The sequence below is a fragment of the Impatiens glandulifera genome, chromosome 9 (genome assembly GCF_907164915.1).
Source record: "Impatiens glandulifera chromosome 9, dImpGla2.1, whole genome shotgun sequence".
NCBI classification, from domain to species: domain Eukaryota; kingdom Viridiplantae; phylum Streptophyta; class Magnoliopsida; order Ericales; family Balsaminaceae; genus Impatiens; species Impatiens glandulifera.
The window spans coordinates 37,908,020-37,923,257 of record NC_061870.1 but is presented as its reverse complement, the minus strand read 5'-3'; the positions used below and the strand labels follow the sequence as shown (position 1 = coordinate 37,923,257).

The following is a 15,238-nucleotide window of genomic DNA, read 5'->3' as shown; positions in this document are numbered from 1 at the left end:
AAGACGACGACGAGATCATCCAATGGTAATAATTACTTTCTTATCCTTTCAACTAAAAGTGGAAAAGTATAAGATGAAGAAGACCACACCGTCTGTCTGATATTCTCCTCCTATCTTTTGAGAAACATAACAGCATGACAACTAAACATCATGCTATTAGTTTTATTATTATATATATGTTATTCAGGACGACACCAATTTGTTCTTCAGATCAACCAATTCTAGTTCTTGCTGCATTTTCAGGTGCTTCCGGGCAGTTTCAGTCACAATCTTAACAACAAAGTTCATGATCATGATCCACACGATACTGTTCCAAACTGAACTAATTGAAAGATCCAACCTTTTCCCCTGATACAAACATAAAATGTTATATAAGTCATGTAGTAATCAAACATAAACTGATTGTTAATACAAACTGTCATACCTTGATGTTTGTATTTGAAGTAACGGAAGGAGGAGGTGACCTTTCCATATACTTTGCCTTAGCAGCATGGAGTTTGAATATGAGGTTTGGCAGGATTGAAGAAAGCCCAGGTATAAAACTAAGAACACAAATTAGTTCGTTCTCGATCCAGTCAAGAAGTTGATTATTGCAGACTGAAATAATAAACATAGTCTGTGGAAGAAGGAAACGAAGCAAAACTGGCTAATTAGATTTCAGCAATTATGAAGAGCAGAGTAACCCCAATATCTATATCAACAAAATCAGCTAATTAGGAAAACCTGTATATGGGTTTTGATGACTGCCTTTCCAATCAATGTGGCTAGGAAGAATTCCCCAAATGAAACTCCGTATTGCCCACAGATGATGCCAGCTAGGTCAAACAGAGGATTTGGAACCTGAAAGATTAAAAGTAAAAGCTAAAAGAAACCATGAAAATGTTCCCAAGAGAAGTAAAATAATGATTTACTGGGAGGAGGAGCACATCTGAAATAGCAAAAGACATGAAAACTAACCGAAGCAAGCACTAGAATCGTGAAGAAGTTCAAATTTTGTGCGTGTGAAAGGAACCAGTGCTCTATTTTATTAAGGCCAGTGGCAATGATTCCACTGCCTTCCACCGATGAAGCATTCAATTTTTCAACTTCAGCCAATTTGCTACCTGATATTTGAGCTGCAAAAATTATGATAGTTAGTTAACCAATATATGGATATAAACATCTCTTCAAATATGAATATACCTGCTCTGGAAATAAAATATGGAGGAAGCTCTCCGATTGCAGTTCCCAGGCCCCATAACATAGCCTCTAACTGGACTTGTGGCAGTATGCTACTAAGTGGAACTCGTAAACCTTGCAAGATTGAAAATATTGGAGGGCCAAACTCGGAACAATCCTTGTCAAGCCATGATGGACCGCTTTTCAATTGAATTGTGTCATAAGGAGCAACTTTAAGGTCGACTCGACCACATTGTGTTGCTTTGATTGTGAACAAGGCAATGTGAGGACCGAGATAGAGGACGAAGGTGTGAAGACCGGATCCTGTTTAAAAGGAAGGTGATCAAGAATCCATTTCATTATATTTAGTGTAGCTCATACATTTATCTTAAAACTATTATGAGTGCAGCTCACCCAGGCCAATAGAAGATGCAACTCCAAGGGCAACCCACCACACTACAAACTGTAAATAATACCTCATCTCCATAACATGCTGCATAGATTCAGGCTACTTGACTTAACAAGTGAACACTCAAAAAGGTATTTTGAAACAAAATAAAAAATAAAATCGTAAGAAGATACAGAGAAGATAAGACAGTATGATAGAACAAACACCTTCTCATGAGGACCATCAATGGTGAGTAATAGTATACCAATAAGAACACTCAAAGTGCTCAGAAACACAGGCCAAGCCCCTTGACCCAGAAGATAAGAAACTGATTGTTTGAGATATTGAACAATAGCCAAAGTGAAAAGCTTCATTGTTCTGAAAGGTTGTGTAGCTATTGACAGATTTTCTAGTTCTAGTTGATGCCTCATGGCGGTTCCTGCACAATAAGTTACAGAATAAGAAATGTAAACTATATCCATGTGAAAAAAATCTAGGTTTATTATTTCAGACACGTTTCTGAGGGGTTAATAAACTGATGAGCCTGCTGACAAAGTCGAATTAATCAAAGAACTTATGCATGCATCTAAAAATTCAAAAGTGAACACTTCCAATCAGAAATGAAATCACTGAAATAAGATAGAATCAATCCTGAGCTAAGCTCGAGGGTTCTGATCTGAAGAATAACATTGATAATCAATTGAGCGACATTAGTTGAAAGGGTTCACCTTGGATTGAGTCGTGGACATCCTGGGAAGCCGAGCGAGAGGGAGACTCCTGAGAGGTAGCTTTTGCCATGGATTGAAGACACGTGCAAGCCGGCAATTAATTAAGAAGAGAAGAAAATGATCAAGTGGTACTGGATTGAGATTTGAGAAGAGACGAGATCGATGAATTATTGATAGTTGGAAACGAACAAAAGAAAAGATCAAGATTATATATATATTTGATTCTTCAACGACATCAAAAACTCAAACTCAAAATCAAGTAACCGGTTTGCGTCAAGTTTCCCCCTCTCCCTCTCCTCATTTAACTTCCGTGTTCTCTCCTTCTTTAACGCCTCTCTCTCTCTCCCTCTCTTTTTTATTATTATTTTATTTTTCTTTAAGAAAAGTTTTATTTTGTTTATTCAAATTGTTATCAAAATTCTTTTAATTTTCAAATTTTTAAAAGATAAAAGATAGTAGCTAAAAAATATTTATAACTAATCTGACTAGTTCAATTAAAACAAAAATTTGCTTAAATGATAACATGTTTAATATTTAATTTCAAAAAGAATGTTTTGTATAAAGTTGAAAAGATCATTACTATTAGTTTGCTAGTTTAATTTAAAAATTAACCAAAATTTTTAAAATATATAATAATATTTACATTTGATCCTAAATTATATAAAAAAAATTGAATAAAGTCCTCGTTTAAGACTTAAATGGCTGACAGTTTTACTTATAAACTAAAAAATTCTTGCAGATTCATGCCAATAATTTTTTTTTTATTAAAAAATTATAATAATATGTATTAAATGTTTAAAATTCTTAATAAATTTAATAATATATTAAAATAAAAATAACATTTCATATTTTATTCAATTCGATAAAACAACACATATTTTCACATATTTTTTTTTCTCAATGAACATCTCAAACCACTTTACACTTTCACTTTAGTCAATCAAATATTTGATTCATATTTTTTAACAACTTTCAATTGTTACCGGCCTATTATTCATTGGCAAACCACGTCTCATTCACACTTTAAAGAGTTATACTTGTTTTGTTATATTACAAGTTCGAAACATACGTATAGTATTTTTAACCATTTTAAATTTATGGGCGGGTCAACCCACAATCCGATTAAAGTATCTATTTACTCTCACATATATATATCCAAATTAACCATAACTCTCGACCCGACAATCTTGACACTTTGAAATTAAGCACCATTTTAAATATAGATTAATTAATTAAAAAAATGAATTTATATTGTTAAAAATATTTTGCGGTCATCAAATTTGGTGTTAAATTTATATAAACTCTTATTAGTCTAATTGGTTAAAGAGTTGTACTTATTTTGTTAGGTTGCAAGTTCGAAACATACATATAGTATTTTTAACTATTTTTAATTTATGGACGGGTCAATCCACAATCCGCCCAAAATATCCATTTACTCTCACATATATCCAAATTAATCACAACTCTTTATCGAGAATCCAGACACTTTGAATTAAACATTATTTATATATATATATATATATATATATATATATATAAAGAGAGACTTGTCAAAATGAAAATAACTTTATTATTAGGGATAATTCAGAATGAGTTATTTAAAAAGATTGGAGTGAATGATATTTTGAAGAGATATAGATATTTTTGACAAAAGACTTAAAAAGTATTAATATATTTTAATAAAATAAAAGGGGTCACAAGTATTAATTTATATTAATAAAATAAAAGGGCCACAAGTATTAATATATATTAATAAAAAAATTATCCCTCTTCTAACTCATCCGTGAACTAATATAATTATAAATATATATATATATATATATATATAAAAAAAAAGATGTATCTTAATATTTAATTTAAATGAATATTTATAAAAAATATTTTAAAAGATATTTTTTTTTTGTTCAAGTCCAATTTAACTTAGAATTTATATGAGTAAATAAAATAGTTATATAAATATATAATATTATATATTTGAAATGGCAAATTATCTAGGAGGCCTCTAATTATTTCTACCGCTCAATTTTAACTTTTAAATTAATTTAAAAACATATGTCCTACAAATTTTAAAAAGGTCAATGTTTTATTCCGTCAATTTTTTAGTTCAACATAACGGCTTAAACTTAAAATATTATTTTTTTATATATTATCTTTAATTTTTTTTTATATTTATATATAATTATTAAATCGCTTATATATAAAATTATATATTATTATTAATTTTTATATTTATATAATTATCAAAATTTTTATATAATATATATTATTTATTTTTATCTATATCTATATTTATATAAAATAAAGTTTAAAATAATTTAAATAATATAATATATATATATATATAATTTATATATATTATCTTTAATTATTAATTTATATATAATATATATTTTAAAAAATAATTTGAGAGTTAAAAATAATTGAATAGTTGAAAAAGTTTTTATTACTTTACTTTTAAATTATTTTTTAAAATATATATTATATAAATTTATATATATATATATAACTAATAATTAAAGATAATATATAAAAATTATTTTTAAACTTTTTTTTATAGATATATAAAAATAAAAATAAATAATATATATATATATATATATAAAAGAGATTTAATAAATATAAATATAAAAATTAATGATAATATATATATATATATATTTATATATAAATATGAAAAATAAGATTAAAAATAATATATAAAAATAATAATATTTTAAATTGAATTGTTATGTTTAACCAATAAGTTGGGGTAACGTGTAATTTTTTCTAAAAGTTGAAGGGCCAATTTGTTTCAAAAATTAATTTCAGAGTTAAAAATGAGTAATTAAGACCTATTTAAAAAATTGGCTTAACTACTAAAATGTCAATTCACACTCAAAAAAACTAAATAAATAAAAAATTTGAATGAAAGTCCATGTATATGTAGGGTATGTAGGGACTGATTTATGTATGGGCTGTGTGTTGAAGCCCATTTCAAAAAAAATATATATTATTTTTTACTATAAAAATGTGACTACACCTCTTAGTTTCTAAAAAAAAAAATCAATGTAATTCTGTTTGTTTATATAGTTATTAAAAAAAATTATAAAATTTACTTGTTTTATTCCAAAAAAAAAATAGTTATTTTTTTAAACTCATCATAATTTTTTTTTAGCCCACCCAACTTTAAAGGATGCCCAACTTTAAGTCTTAGGTTGTCACTAATACATATGGACGTGGAGTGTCAGGTTAGTTCTTTTTAATTTAAATAAATATTTATATATTATATTTAAAGATTCTAAAAATATTATAAATAAGAGATATTATTAAATAAATGTTTTCATTTTAATATATATTTAATAAATAAGATTTAAAATTTAATTTACTTTCGACTATATAATTCCTAAAATAAAGCATCTACAAATCTGGAATACACATTTTTAATGTCTTTATTTAAAAATATAAATACATTTTTCAATATTATATATATATATATATGAGAAATTATTAGGTGAGGGAATTTGGTGAGGGAATGACTTGACATAATCTTATTCGCTGAAAAATCAAATAATTTCTCTTTTTTCTCTCTTTCCTCCCACTTTTACATTTTCCAACCAGTGATGCCAAGTTATTCCCTCACCAAATTCCCTCACCAAATTCCCTTTCTCTATCACTCCTCTATATATATATAGTTTAATTTTAAAATATTTATATATACAACCTATGAGAGAACATTTCATTCTTAATGTTAACACCATCTAGTTATATTGAAGTTGGAGAGCATACTACTTCATAAATTGAAGAAGAAAGAAGAAGAAAAATTTACATATCCAGATCTATATAAAAATAAATAAATCAGTTTTGTATGGTTTGAAAAATAATTTTATTATTAATTGACACCTAATAGTAAATACTAATTAATTCAATTTTCATTTAAACTTGTTTTGAGCGTGTACATTGAGAAACTCTATTTTTTCTTTGGTTAGATTAAATTACTTTTATTTATATCATATTATATATTTTTTTTTTAAAAACAAATTTATAAGAAAAAAAACTAATAATAATTCACAAATAAGTGTTCCTATTATTTTCCAAGGTAGGAACCCATATTTGATTTAAAAAGAAAGCCTTCATAATCAGCATTTGTAAATAAACTAAGTAATTAAATGAAGATCACTCCTATCAAAATTAAATTGAGTAATTATTAACAATGTTAAAATGTTTTTCTTTGATAACATACAAATATTAGTGGATAGATAAAAAAAACATGTATAAGATCATTCATGCCCAAAGAAGAAAATATTTATCTACAGTCTTAAAGTAGTATATTTATAAGAAATAAGATACAACCGTTAATAAACATCTTAAATATTGCTGAAAATAACTCTGTATAGTAATTGATTGATAGTTCTACCAAAATTCAAACAAATTGATATATCATTTTTACATAAAATATTAATAGTCATAACATTGATTAAAAGCTCAAACAAATTTTATTTTTTTATTTTTAAGAGTTCATGCAATAACTTCAAGAAAAAGGAAATACAGAAAACAACAAAAATAATATGGCCAAAAGTACCACCAAACACACATACTCGAAACACATGGTTAAACATTTGTAAAATAACAATGCAAACATAAATTTGAAAATACAACAGAAACATCAAAGAATAAACACAAAAACATGAGACAAACACAAAAGCATAAAAACTTATGATGCTAACATAAATAGCTCCAGAGCCAGAGCGCTGCTGGTGACTGAGCCACACTATAATGATCAAGAGTTAGTCTGAGCCAAATCATAATCAAGAGTCGGCTGTTGCAATGGAGGGATGGTCTCCAGTGCAAATAACATAAGACTTGGAATTAATAAGTTATTCTGACCACGTAGCACAAACTGTACCATTATATTAGGATTAGGATTGCGGCTGATATAACAAGCCAGATTTCTGGATCTTGAAACATCAAGAGCAAAATCCAATGACGGTGTGGATGGATGTTCTGGGTGGACATAATCAGGGATAATACCCGACAAATTGCCCCATTCCATCCATCTCTTGCCGAATCGATTTGGATGTATCAAATTATTTCCTCCTCCATTCATTGAGAATGTTTGTGCTTGCTCCTTTGTGAGAACGATTCCAGCATATTCACATATAAAAGACCCGGCTTGAATCAGATCCAGTGACCTAACACCCCAACCCGTTTCATTAGACCTGAAAACTTCAAACATGTATCTCAATCCTTTTTGAGATAAGCGATTTCTGCAACTTGGAGGACAGCGACAACCAGGACCGCATTCAACTACTACCGGCTTTCCTCTCACCAGATGTCCCTGATTATCGTACGCAAAATCACCTCCATTTCTCATAGCACAGACACAATTATCATTACAGCCACGAACACAATCACAGCCAGCTGCAAAACTAGCAGTACGAGGAAATATAGAACTAGTGATGTAGGGATAGAAAGTTGGTCCAATATCACCGTCTATATTGTTATATATAAGAACGGGCACTTTTTCCTTCCCACCAGAAATATCTAGACCGAGATATCCAAAAGGTCTGGCATACAAAGGACCATTTCTATAATACTGGGAAATCTTCATAATGGCAGTACCCATTTCAGGTTGATCTATTAATCTAAGAAGCTTGTACTTGATCACGAGAGAACCTGATGATTTACTCTTATCACGCCATGCATCAACGATTCTATACAGACCATCATAAATATAAATTTTACCGTTTGGACTTTCACTAGACTCATACCCCCGAATTACCCTGATATCAATTTCGTATTTCTTACTTGTTTCGAGACCAAGATTTTCATCTCGAATTTCCTGGGTACCACTCTGCCCCCTGTCTCGCCCACCTAGGCCTGTGTAAATGAGGACTTCACCATAATCTTCATCGTCTTCATATCCTCCAGAGACAATGATACTGGTGGTAACTGGTTCACCACTTGAAATGATGCTCGTTGGGAGATAGTTAATTCCCGTCTGGGTTTGGCCATGCAAACCCACAACACATAATTCCATCCTGAAGAACATGTCACCGACCATAACACCGGGAATGGAGCCCACAATTATTTTGTCACGATTCAGCCCTAACCCACTATTCATCATGAAAGTCCCCGCCTTCAGATCACTACGATTACGCTTCCGGTTATCTGCATCTTTACATGCCAAAATCCGCAAAGAACTATACACCATTCTGGTCTTCTTCACGACACCACGATAGTATCTCTCTTCCTCAATTCCTAAAGCATTGAACCGAACTAGTTCCGAAGACCTTCTCTCCACACCCCGGCCCCGCAGCCGCTGCTGGGGGAAAGCAATTGGTAAACGATTTACCTCCGGCACCGGCACCGGCACGATGGTACCGGATTCAGCATTTACACCGCCAACATCTCCGTTGTACTGCACTTCCTCCGCGACTGCCGGCCTGAAAAACTCTGATAATCTATGGACATCGGAGTAAACGACTCTTTCATCAGTACTGGAGGTATTCTCCGGAATCTGCCCCAAAGCTGGAGGAGAAACCTGAGGCGGATAATGTAACGTCAAATTAGGGCTAGGGCCCTGAGGAAAATGGAGCTGCAAATGGGTTTGAGGAAGTGATTCATCATTAGGTTCTAATTTGGGTACAGTGAGGGGGCTCTGGGTTGGAGCTATGTGGCTACTACTATCGCCATAGGAAGAGGAAGCGGAAGAGGAAGCGGTGGGAATGAGATTAAGGTCTTGAAATGGAATTAGGGAATGCATGATGTTATTTTACAACAAAGTGAAAATCGGAATCTCAAAGAAAAAAGGTTCGTCCTCAAAGAACTCCTCGCCGGAGTTGTTTGCAGGAAAAATATTATGGCTGATTTCTGCACACCAGACAGAGATAGAGAGAAACAGTTGTAAGAACAGCTGGAGACCAACTTTAAAGCTTGTTTGATTTACTTTGTTTTCTCCGTCCTATTTGTTACAATTATTCTAATAAAATATTATTAGTTTTATTTATAAAGAAATATTTATTTTAATACTTTTAATAATTAATATTATATACATTCTTTACAAATTTAAATATTAACAATTATAATTTTTTAAATAAATAATATAAACTATATTTTAATTGTAAAATTTATTTATAAAATTAATATTTTATTTTTATGTAAAATTGTATACAGCCTAACATATTTAAATTAAAAAAATTAAATTAGATTGTGAGATATTAGATTAGTGTTGTTTATTTAATTTTATTCTTTTTCATAATTTTACTGAATTATTCATTTGATTTAAATACAACTTAATAGTTAAAATTTAAATACAACCTACTAGTTAATACTGTAATACTTTAATTTATTTAAATATTTTATTAATTTAATACTCATATAATATTTAATAATTAACATTATATATATAATATTATATACCTTCATTTCAAATTTAAATATTATTTTTTTAAACATTAACTATTATAAATTTTTAATAAATAATATTAATATATATAAACTATATTTTAATTGTAAAATATATTAAAATAATTAATATTTTTTTTTTTATGTAAAATTGTATACATGTAAAACATATTTAAATATGAAAAAATAGATTAGATTATGAGTTATTTGGATTATTCTTGTTTATGTAACTTTAAATTTTTAGGTATATACTCAGTTAATTTGAATACAACGGTTACTAATTGATACGAGTTTAATTTTTTTAAATATTATATTTATTTAATATTAATATAATATTTAATAATTAACATTATATATAATATTTTATAAATTCATTTCAAATTTAAATATTTTTTTTAAAAATTATCTACTAGAATTTTTTTAATAAATTATATTTTAATTGTAAAGTGTATTAATAAAATTAATATTTATTTATTTTTATGTAAAATTGCATACACGTGAAACATATTTAAATAAAAACATATTTAAATAAAACAAATTAAATTAAATATCAGCTATTTGGAATGGTCTTTTTTTAATGTAATTTTATAATTTTTCAGATGTTATTAAGTTGATTTGAATACAATTATTACTATTTACAAGTGGATAAGTTTAATTTATTTAATACTTATGATAATATTTAATAATTAATATTATATATAATATTTTATACATTCATTTCAAAATTAAATATTCTTTTTTAAACATTAATTTCTAACATTTTTTAATAATTATTATAAGCTATATTTTAATTGTAAAATGTATTTATAAAATTAATATATTATTTTTATGTAGAAACATATTAAAAAAAAAAAATAGCTTAGGACTATTTTGATTTATTTGTGTTTTCATAACTTATTCTATACAGAGTTATTGATTTAAATATTTTATTTATTTTAATACTTGTAATAAGATTTAATATTATATATAACATTATATACATTCATTACAAATTTAAGTATTATTTTTTTAATATTAAATATTACAATTGTTTTTAATAAATAATAACCATTATAAACTAGATTTTAATTGTAAAATGTATTTATAAAATTAATATATATTTTTGTATGTAGAAGTGTATACATGTGAAAATATTTAAATAATTTTTTTTAATTAAATTATGCACTATTTCAATTAGTCGGTTTTTTGTAACTTATTATTTTTTCTTATAAGTTTTTACAGGTTATTATTCAGTTGAATTATTTTTAAATATTATTTTCTACAATTTTTTAATAAATAATAACAATTATAAGATATATTTTAATTATAAAATGTATTTATACTTTTAATTTTTTAGACAAACTTCAATATTAGATTATTAAATTTGGTTTGATTCACTTTTTCTACTAACATGCTTTTACAAAGAGTTAGGGCTCCTTTTTAGGTTTTTAAATAATTATTTTTTTAAGTTATTAGGTTATTTAAAAAATAATAATTGATAATAATTTTAAAGAGTTATAATTTATATATTTATATATATTAAATATATTAATATATAATAATAAAATAAAAAATAATAATTTAAAATATAAGATATTTTATATTTTGTTTTATGAATGATTCAAACAAGTAATAAAGTGAAAAAAAATATAAAAACAAACGTTTTAAATGTGGGCTGAAAAGTGGGAAAAGATCATACACTCAATTATCGGTGCTTCAATTGTGTGTTTTCTCTGCATCTGTACAGAGACTATGTATTCTATTCTCCAGATTCTCTAGTCAGACTGTATCAGTCAGAAAATTAATATTATTCTCTAGTCAACAGTTAATATCTCTATATCTCTAGTCGGTCACTCGAGTTAATATCTAGTTTATTAAATTACATAACTAATATTTTATACCATCATTAACATAAAAATTTAATTAATTAATTTTAATATTTAATATTATATACCATCATTAACATTTTTATATATTATTTTTTAAAACATTACCTACTTATAACTTTTTTAATAATGTTGTAATAAATAATAACTATTTTAATATAACTAATTTAAAGGAAAAAAAGAACTTTTCAAAACTGTAATTGTAAAATTATAAAAGGAGCACCATTTATTTATAAGAATGTATTTGAATATATTTATTTTGAAATTAATTATAAAAAATATTGTACAAGTTTTTAAACTTGTTATTTTTTTTAATATTATTAAAATTGGTTTAAACTAAAATTTTAAATGATACTTTATTTTAAGTTCGTAATATTTAAATTATTTTTTAATTATAATTTATATAATTTTCTTCTATTTATTTTTTAGTGTAAAATTATATACACGTGGAACATATTTAAATAATATAAAAACTTAAATTATTAACTATTTAGATTATAGTTTTACTAATAATATTCATAAAATTAATATTTTTTTTTATGTAGAAACGTATCTAAAAATAATATTTTGATTTATTTGTTTAAGTAACTTATTATTTTCTCAAAAAAAAAATTTACATGAACTATGATTTAGTTTAATTGATTTAAATATTTTATTTATTTTAATAATAATATTTAATAATATTATATACATTCATTACAATTTTAAGTATTATTTTTTTAACATTAACTATTATAATTGTTTTTAATAAATAATAACTATTATAAACTATATTTTAATTATAAAATGTATTTATAAAATTAATATATTTTTTATGTAGAGTGTATACATGTGAAACATATTTAAATAATTGTTCTTAGATTAGATTATGCACTATTTACTTTTTCTAATAAGCTTTTACAAGTTATTATTCATTTTAATTGTAAAATGTATTTATACGTTTAATTTATAAAACTGTTATAGGTTTAATTGATTTAAATATTTTATTTATTTAATACTTATAATAATATTTATAAATTAATATTATATACCTTCATTACAAATTTAAATATATATTTTTTTAAAGATTAACTACTACACTTTTTTTAATAAATATTAACTAATTATAAACTATATTTTCATTGTAAAATATTTATTTATTTGAATGTAAAAGTGCATACACATGAAAATATTTAAATAAGATTTTAGATTAAATAATGTTATATTTTAATTGGTCTTTTTTTATCTAACTTATTCTTTTTAGTTATTATTAACCTTTTATATGCCTAATTGGTTTATTTTATTTATTTGAATACTTATAATAATATTTAATAATTAATATATTATATTGAATATTATATACATTCATTACAAATTGAAATATTATTTTTTAAACATTAACTTCTACCATTTTTTTAATAAATACTAACAATTATAAGCTATATTTTAATTAATTGGAAAATGTATTTATAAGTTTGGACAAACTTTTATATTAGATTATTAAAGCTTGTTTGATTCACTTTGTTTTCTAGTAATATGCTTCTACAGAATTAGGCTTCTCTTCGTTTATTAAATAACTAATTTTATTTGTTTTTTTTTTTAAATTTCATGATTAAAGTTATTTATAACTAATAATTGATAATAATTTTAAGAGAAATGATTGGGATGTATATTGAGTAAGGGAATGAAGATATGATTGACTGAAAAAATAAAACAATTTATATCTCTTTCTTTATACTTTTTACTTCATTCCCTTTTTTAATTCTCGCCCTTATCACTCTTTTAATTTTAATGAGTTATAATTTTTTTAATAATTTTTTAAAAATATATATATAATGATAAAATAAAAAATAAAAATTTAAAATATAAAAATATTTTGTGTTTTGTTTTATGAATGAGTGAGTGATTTAAGAAAAATAAGAAAATAAAATAATGTTGGATTAAGTTTAATTATTTAAGTAAATTGAACCAACCAAACAAGTTTATTCAAAAACAATTATTATTATTATTCAGTTTTTTTTTTTTTTTTTTTTTTTAATACTTGAAATATTTTTATGTAAAAATGCATACACAAAACATTTAAATTCAAAAAAATTCCAAAATTTTAGATTAAATTATTTTAATTGAGCTTGTTTTCTTTAATTTATTTGTTTTTATAGAGTTATAATAGTGGATTGGAATAAAACCATTAGCAGTTGATATACTTAATTTATTTATTGTAATAATTAATATTATATGTATAAGGTTATTTATATTCATTATAAATTTAAATATTATTTTTTAAAATATTAACTATTACAAATTTTTAATAAATAATAACTATTATAAATTGTTTTAATATAAAAAAATTAAACGTAAAATCAACGTTTTAAATGTTGGCTAAAAAGTCAAGAAAGATCCGAAAGATGAGTTTCAGTTGAGTTTTATCTCTGATCTTATTCTTTGCACATTCTACATAGAATATACTTGTTATCTTATTCTCCAGACTATATTTGTTATTTTATTCTCTACACAGGGACAAAGTTAATATTTAGTTTATTAAATTACATCGGTGTAGATTACATCGGTGTAGATTTGATAGGATTAATTAATTAATTTATTTTAATATTTAATATTATATACCTTCATTAACATTTTTATATATTATTTTTTAAAACATTAACTATGTAATTTTTTTTAATAATGTTGTAATAAATAATAACTATTTTAATATAACTAATTTAAAGGAAAATAGAACTTTTCAAAACTTTTATAAAAAGAGCACCATTTAATTATAAGAATGTATTTGATTATATTTATTTTGAAATTAATTATATAAATTTTGTTTTTACAAGCTTCTGAACCTACTTGTTATTTTTATAGTATTATTAAAAATGGTTTAAATTAAAATTTTAAATAATACTTTATTTTAAGTTTATTATTTAATATTTTAATTATAATTTATATAAATTTCTTTTAGCTATTATAAAATTATTTTATAATATTGATATAAATAATTATTTAATTTTGGATCATAATTTTATTTTTATATTTAAATTGTATTAAATATATTTTTTTATAAAAATAATATATTTCATTATTATTATTTTAAAAAAATGTTTCACATATATTAAAAATGATGAAAATAGTTTAAGCATACAACGACAAAAACATGACATGAAAGAGAAAAAAATAAAAAATAAAACGTTAATCAATAGATTATCGAGTTCTTTAGTTCTGGAGAAGAACGATTAACTCTCCGACGGACTCTACCGACTTTCCAAAATGAATATCAGAAAACATCATAATAATATAATTATGAATTATACGAATCAGAATGGTGACACATGCGACTAACCATAATACAATATTTTTCATGCACATATGATCCGTAAGAATTTCACCGTGAATAACGCTCCATCTAAAAAACGAGATCTTAGATGAAATCTTCAACTCCAAAGTAAGGTTGTTCCAACAAAAATTATATGAACTAATCTTAGCGAAAACTTGTAACAATGCCCTCACAAAACAAATAATATTTCATTATTATTAAATATTATAAACAATTTAAATTTATGTCACATATATTAAACAATTTTAGCATTTTTTTATATTCAACCAATTCCAATATAAAAAATAGGAAATAATATTTTAGTTTTAATGGACCAGATCTAGAAATTCGAGCTAAGGTGAGATAAAAAAATAACGAGAAAATTATGAATAAAACGAAAGTGAACAAACACTAGTAAAAATAGGTC

At 24.7% G+C, this 15,238-nt stretch overlaps 2 protein-coding genes across 2 annotated transcripts; both read right to left on the bottom strand.

Annotated features, from left to right (window-relative positions):
* Window positions 1–23: 23 nt before the first annotated feature.
* On the bottom strand, window positions 24–2,423 carry LOC124913769 (vacuole membrane protein KMS1-like). The gene is made up of 8 exons (XM_047454185.1): window positions 2,275–2,423; window positions 1,774–1,985; window positions 1,573–1,651; window positions 1,183–1,482; window positions 958–1,115; window positions 724–840; window positions 425–616; window positions 24–348 (listed from the first exon to the last, which is right to left on the bottom strand). The coding sequence occupies exons 1-8, from the start codon at window positions 2,342–2,344 to the stop codon at window positions 184–186; spliced, it is 1,293 nt and encodes a 430-aa protein (XP_047310141.1). The 5' UTR covers window positions 2,345–2,423; the 3' UTR covers window positions 24–183.
* A 4,607-nt stretch (window positions 2,424–7,030) lies between these two features.
* Window positions 7,031–9,016, bottom strand: LOC124916430 (histone-lysine N-methyltransferase family member SUVH9-like). Its single transcript, XM_047457145.1, has one exon. The coding sequence runs from the start codon at window positions 9,014–9,016 to the stop codon at window positions 7,031–7,033; it is 1,986 nt and encodes a 661-aa protein (XP_047313101.1).
* Window positions 9,017–15,238: the final 6,222 nt, after the last annotated feature.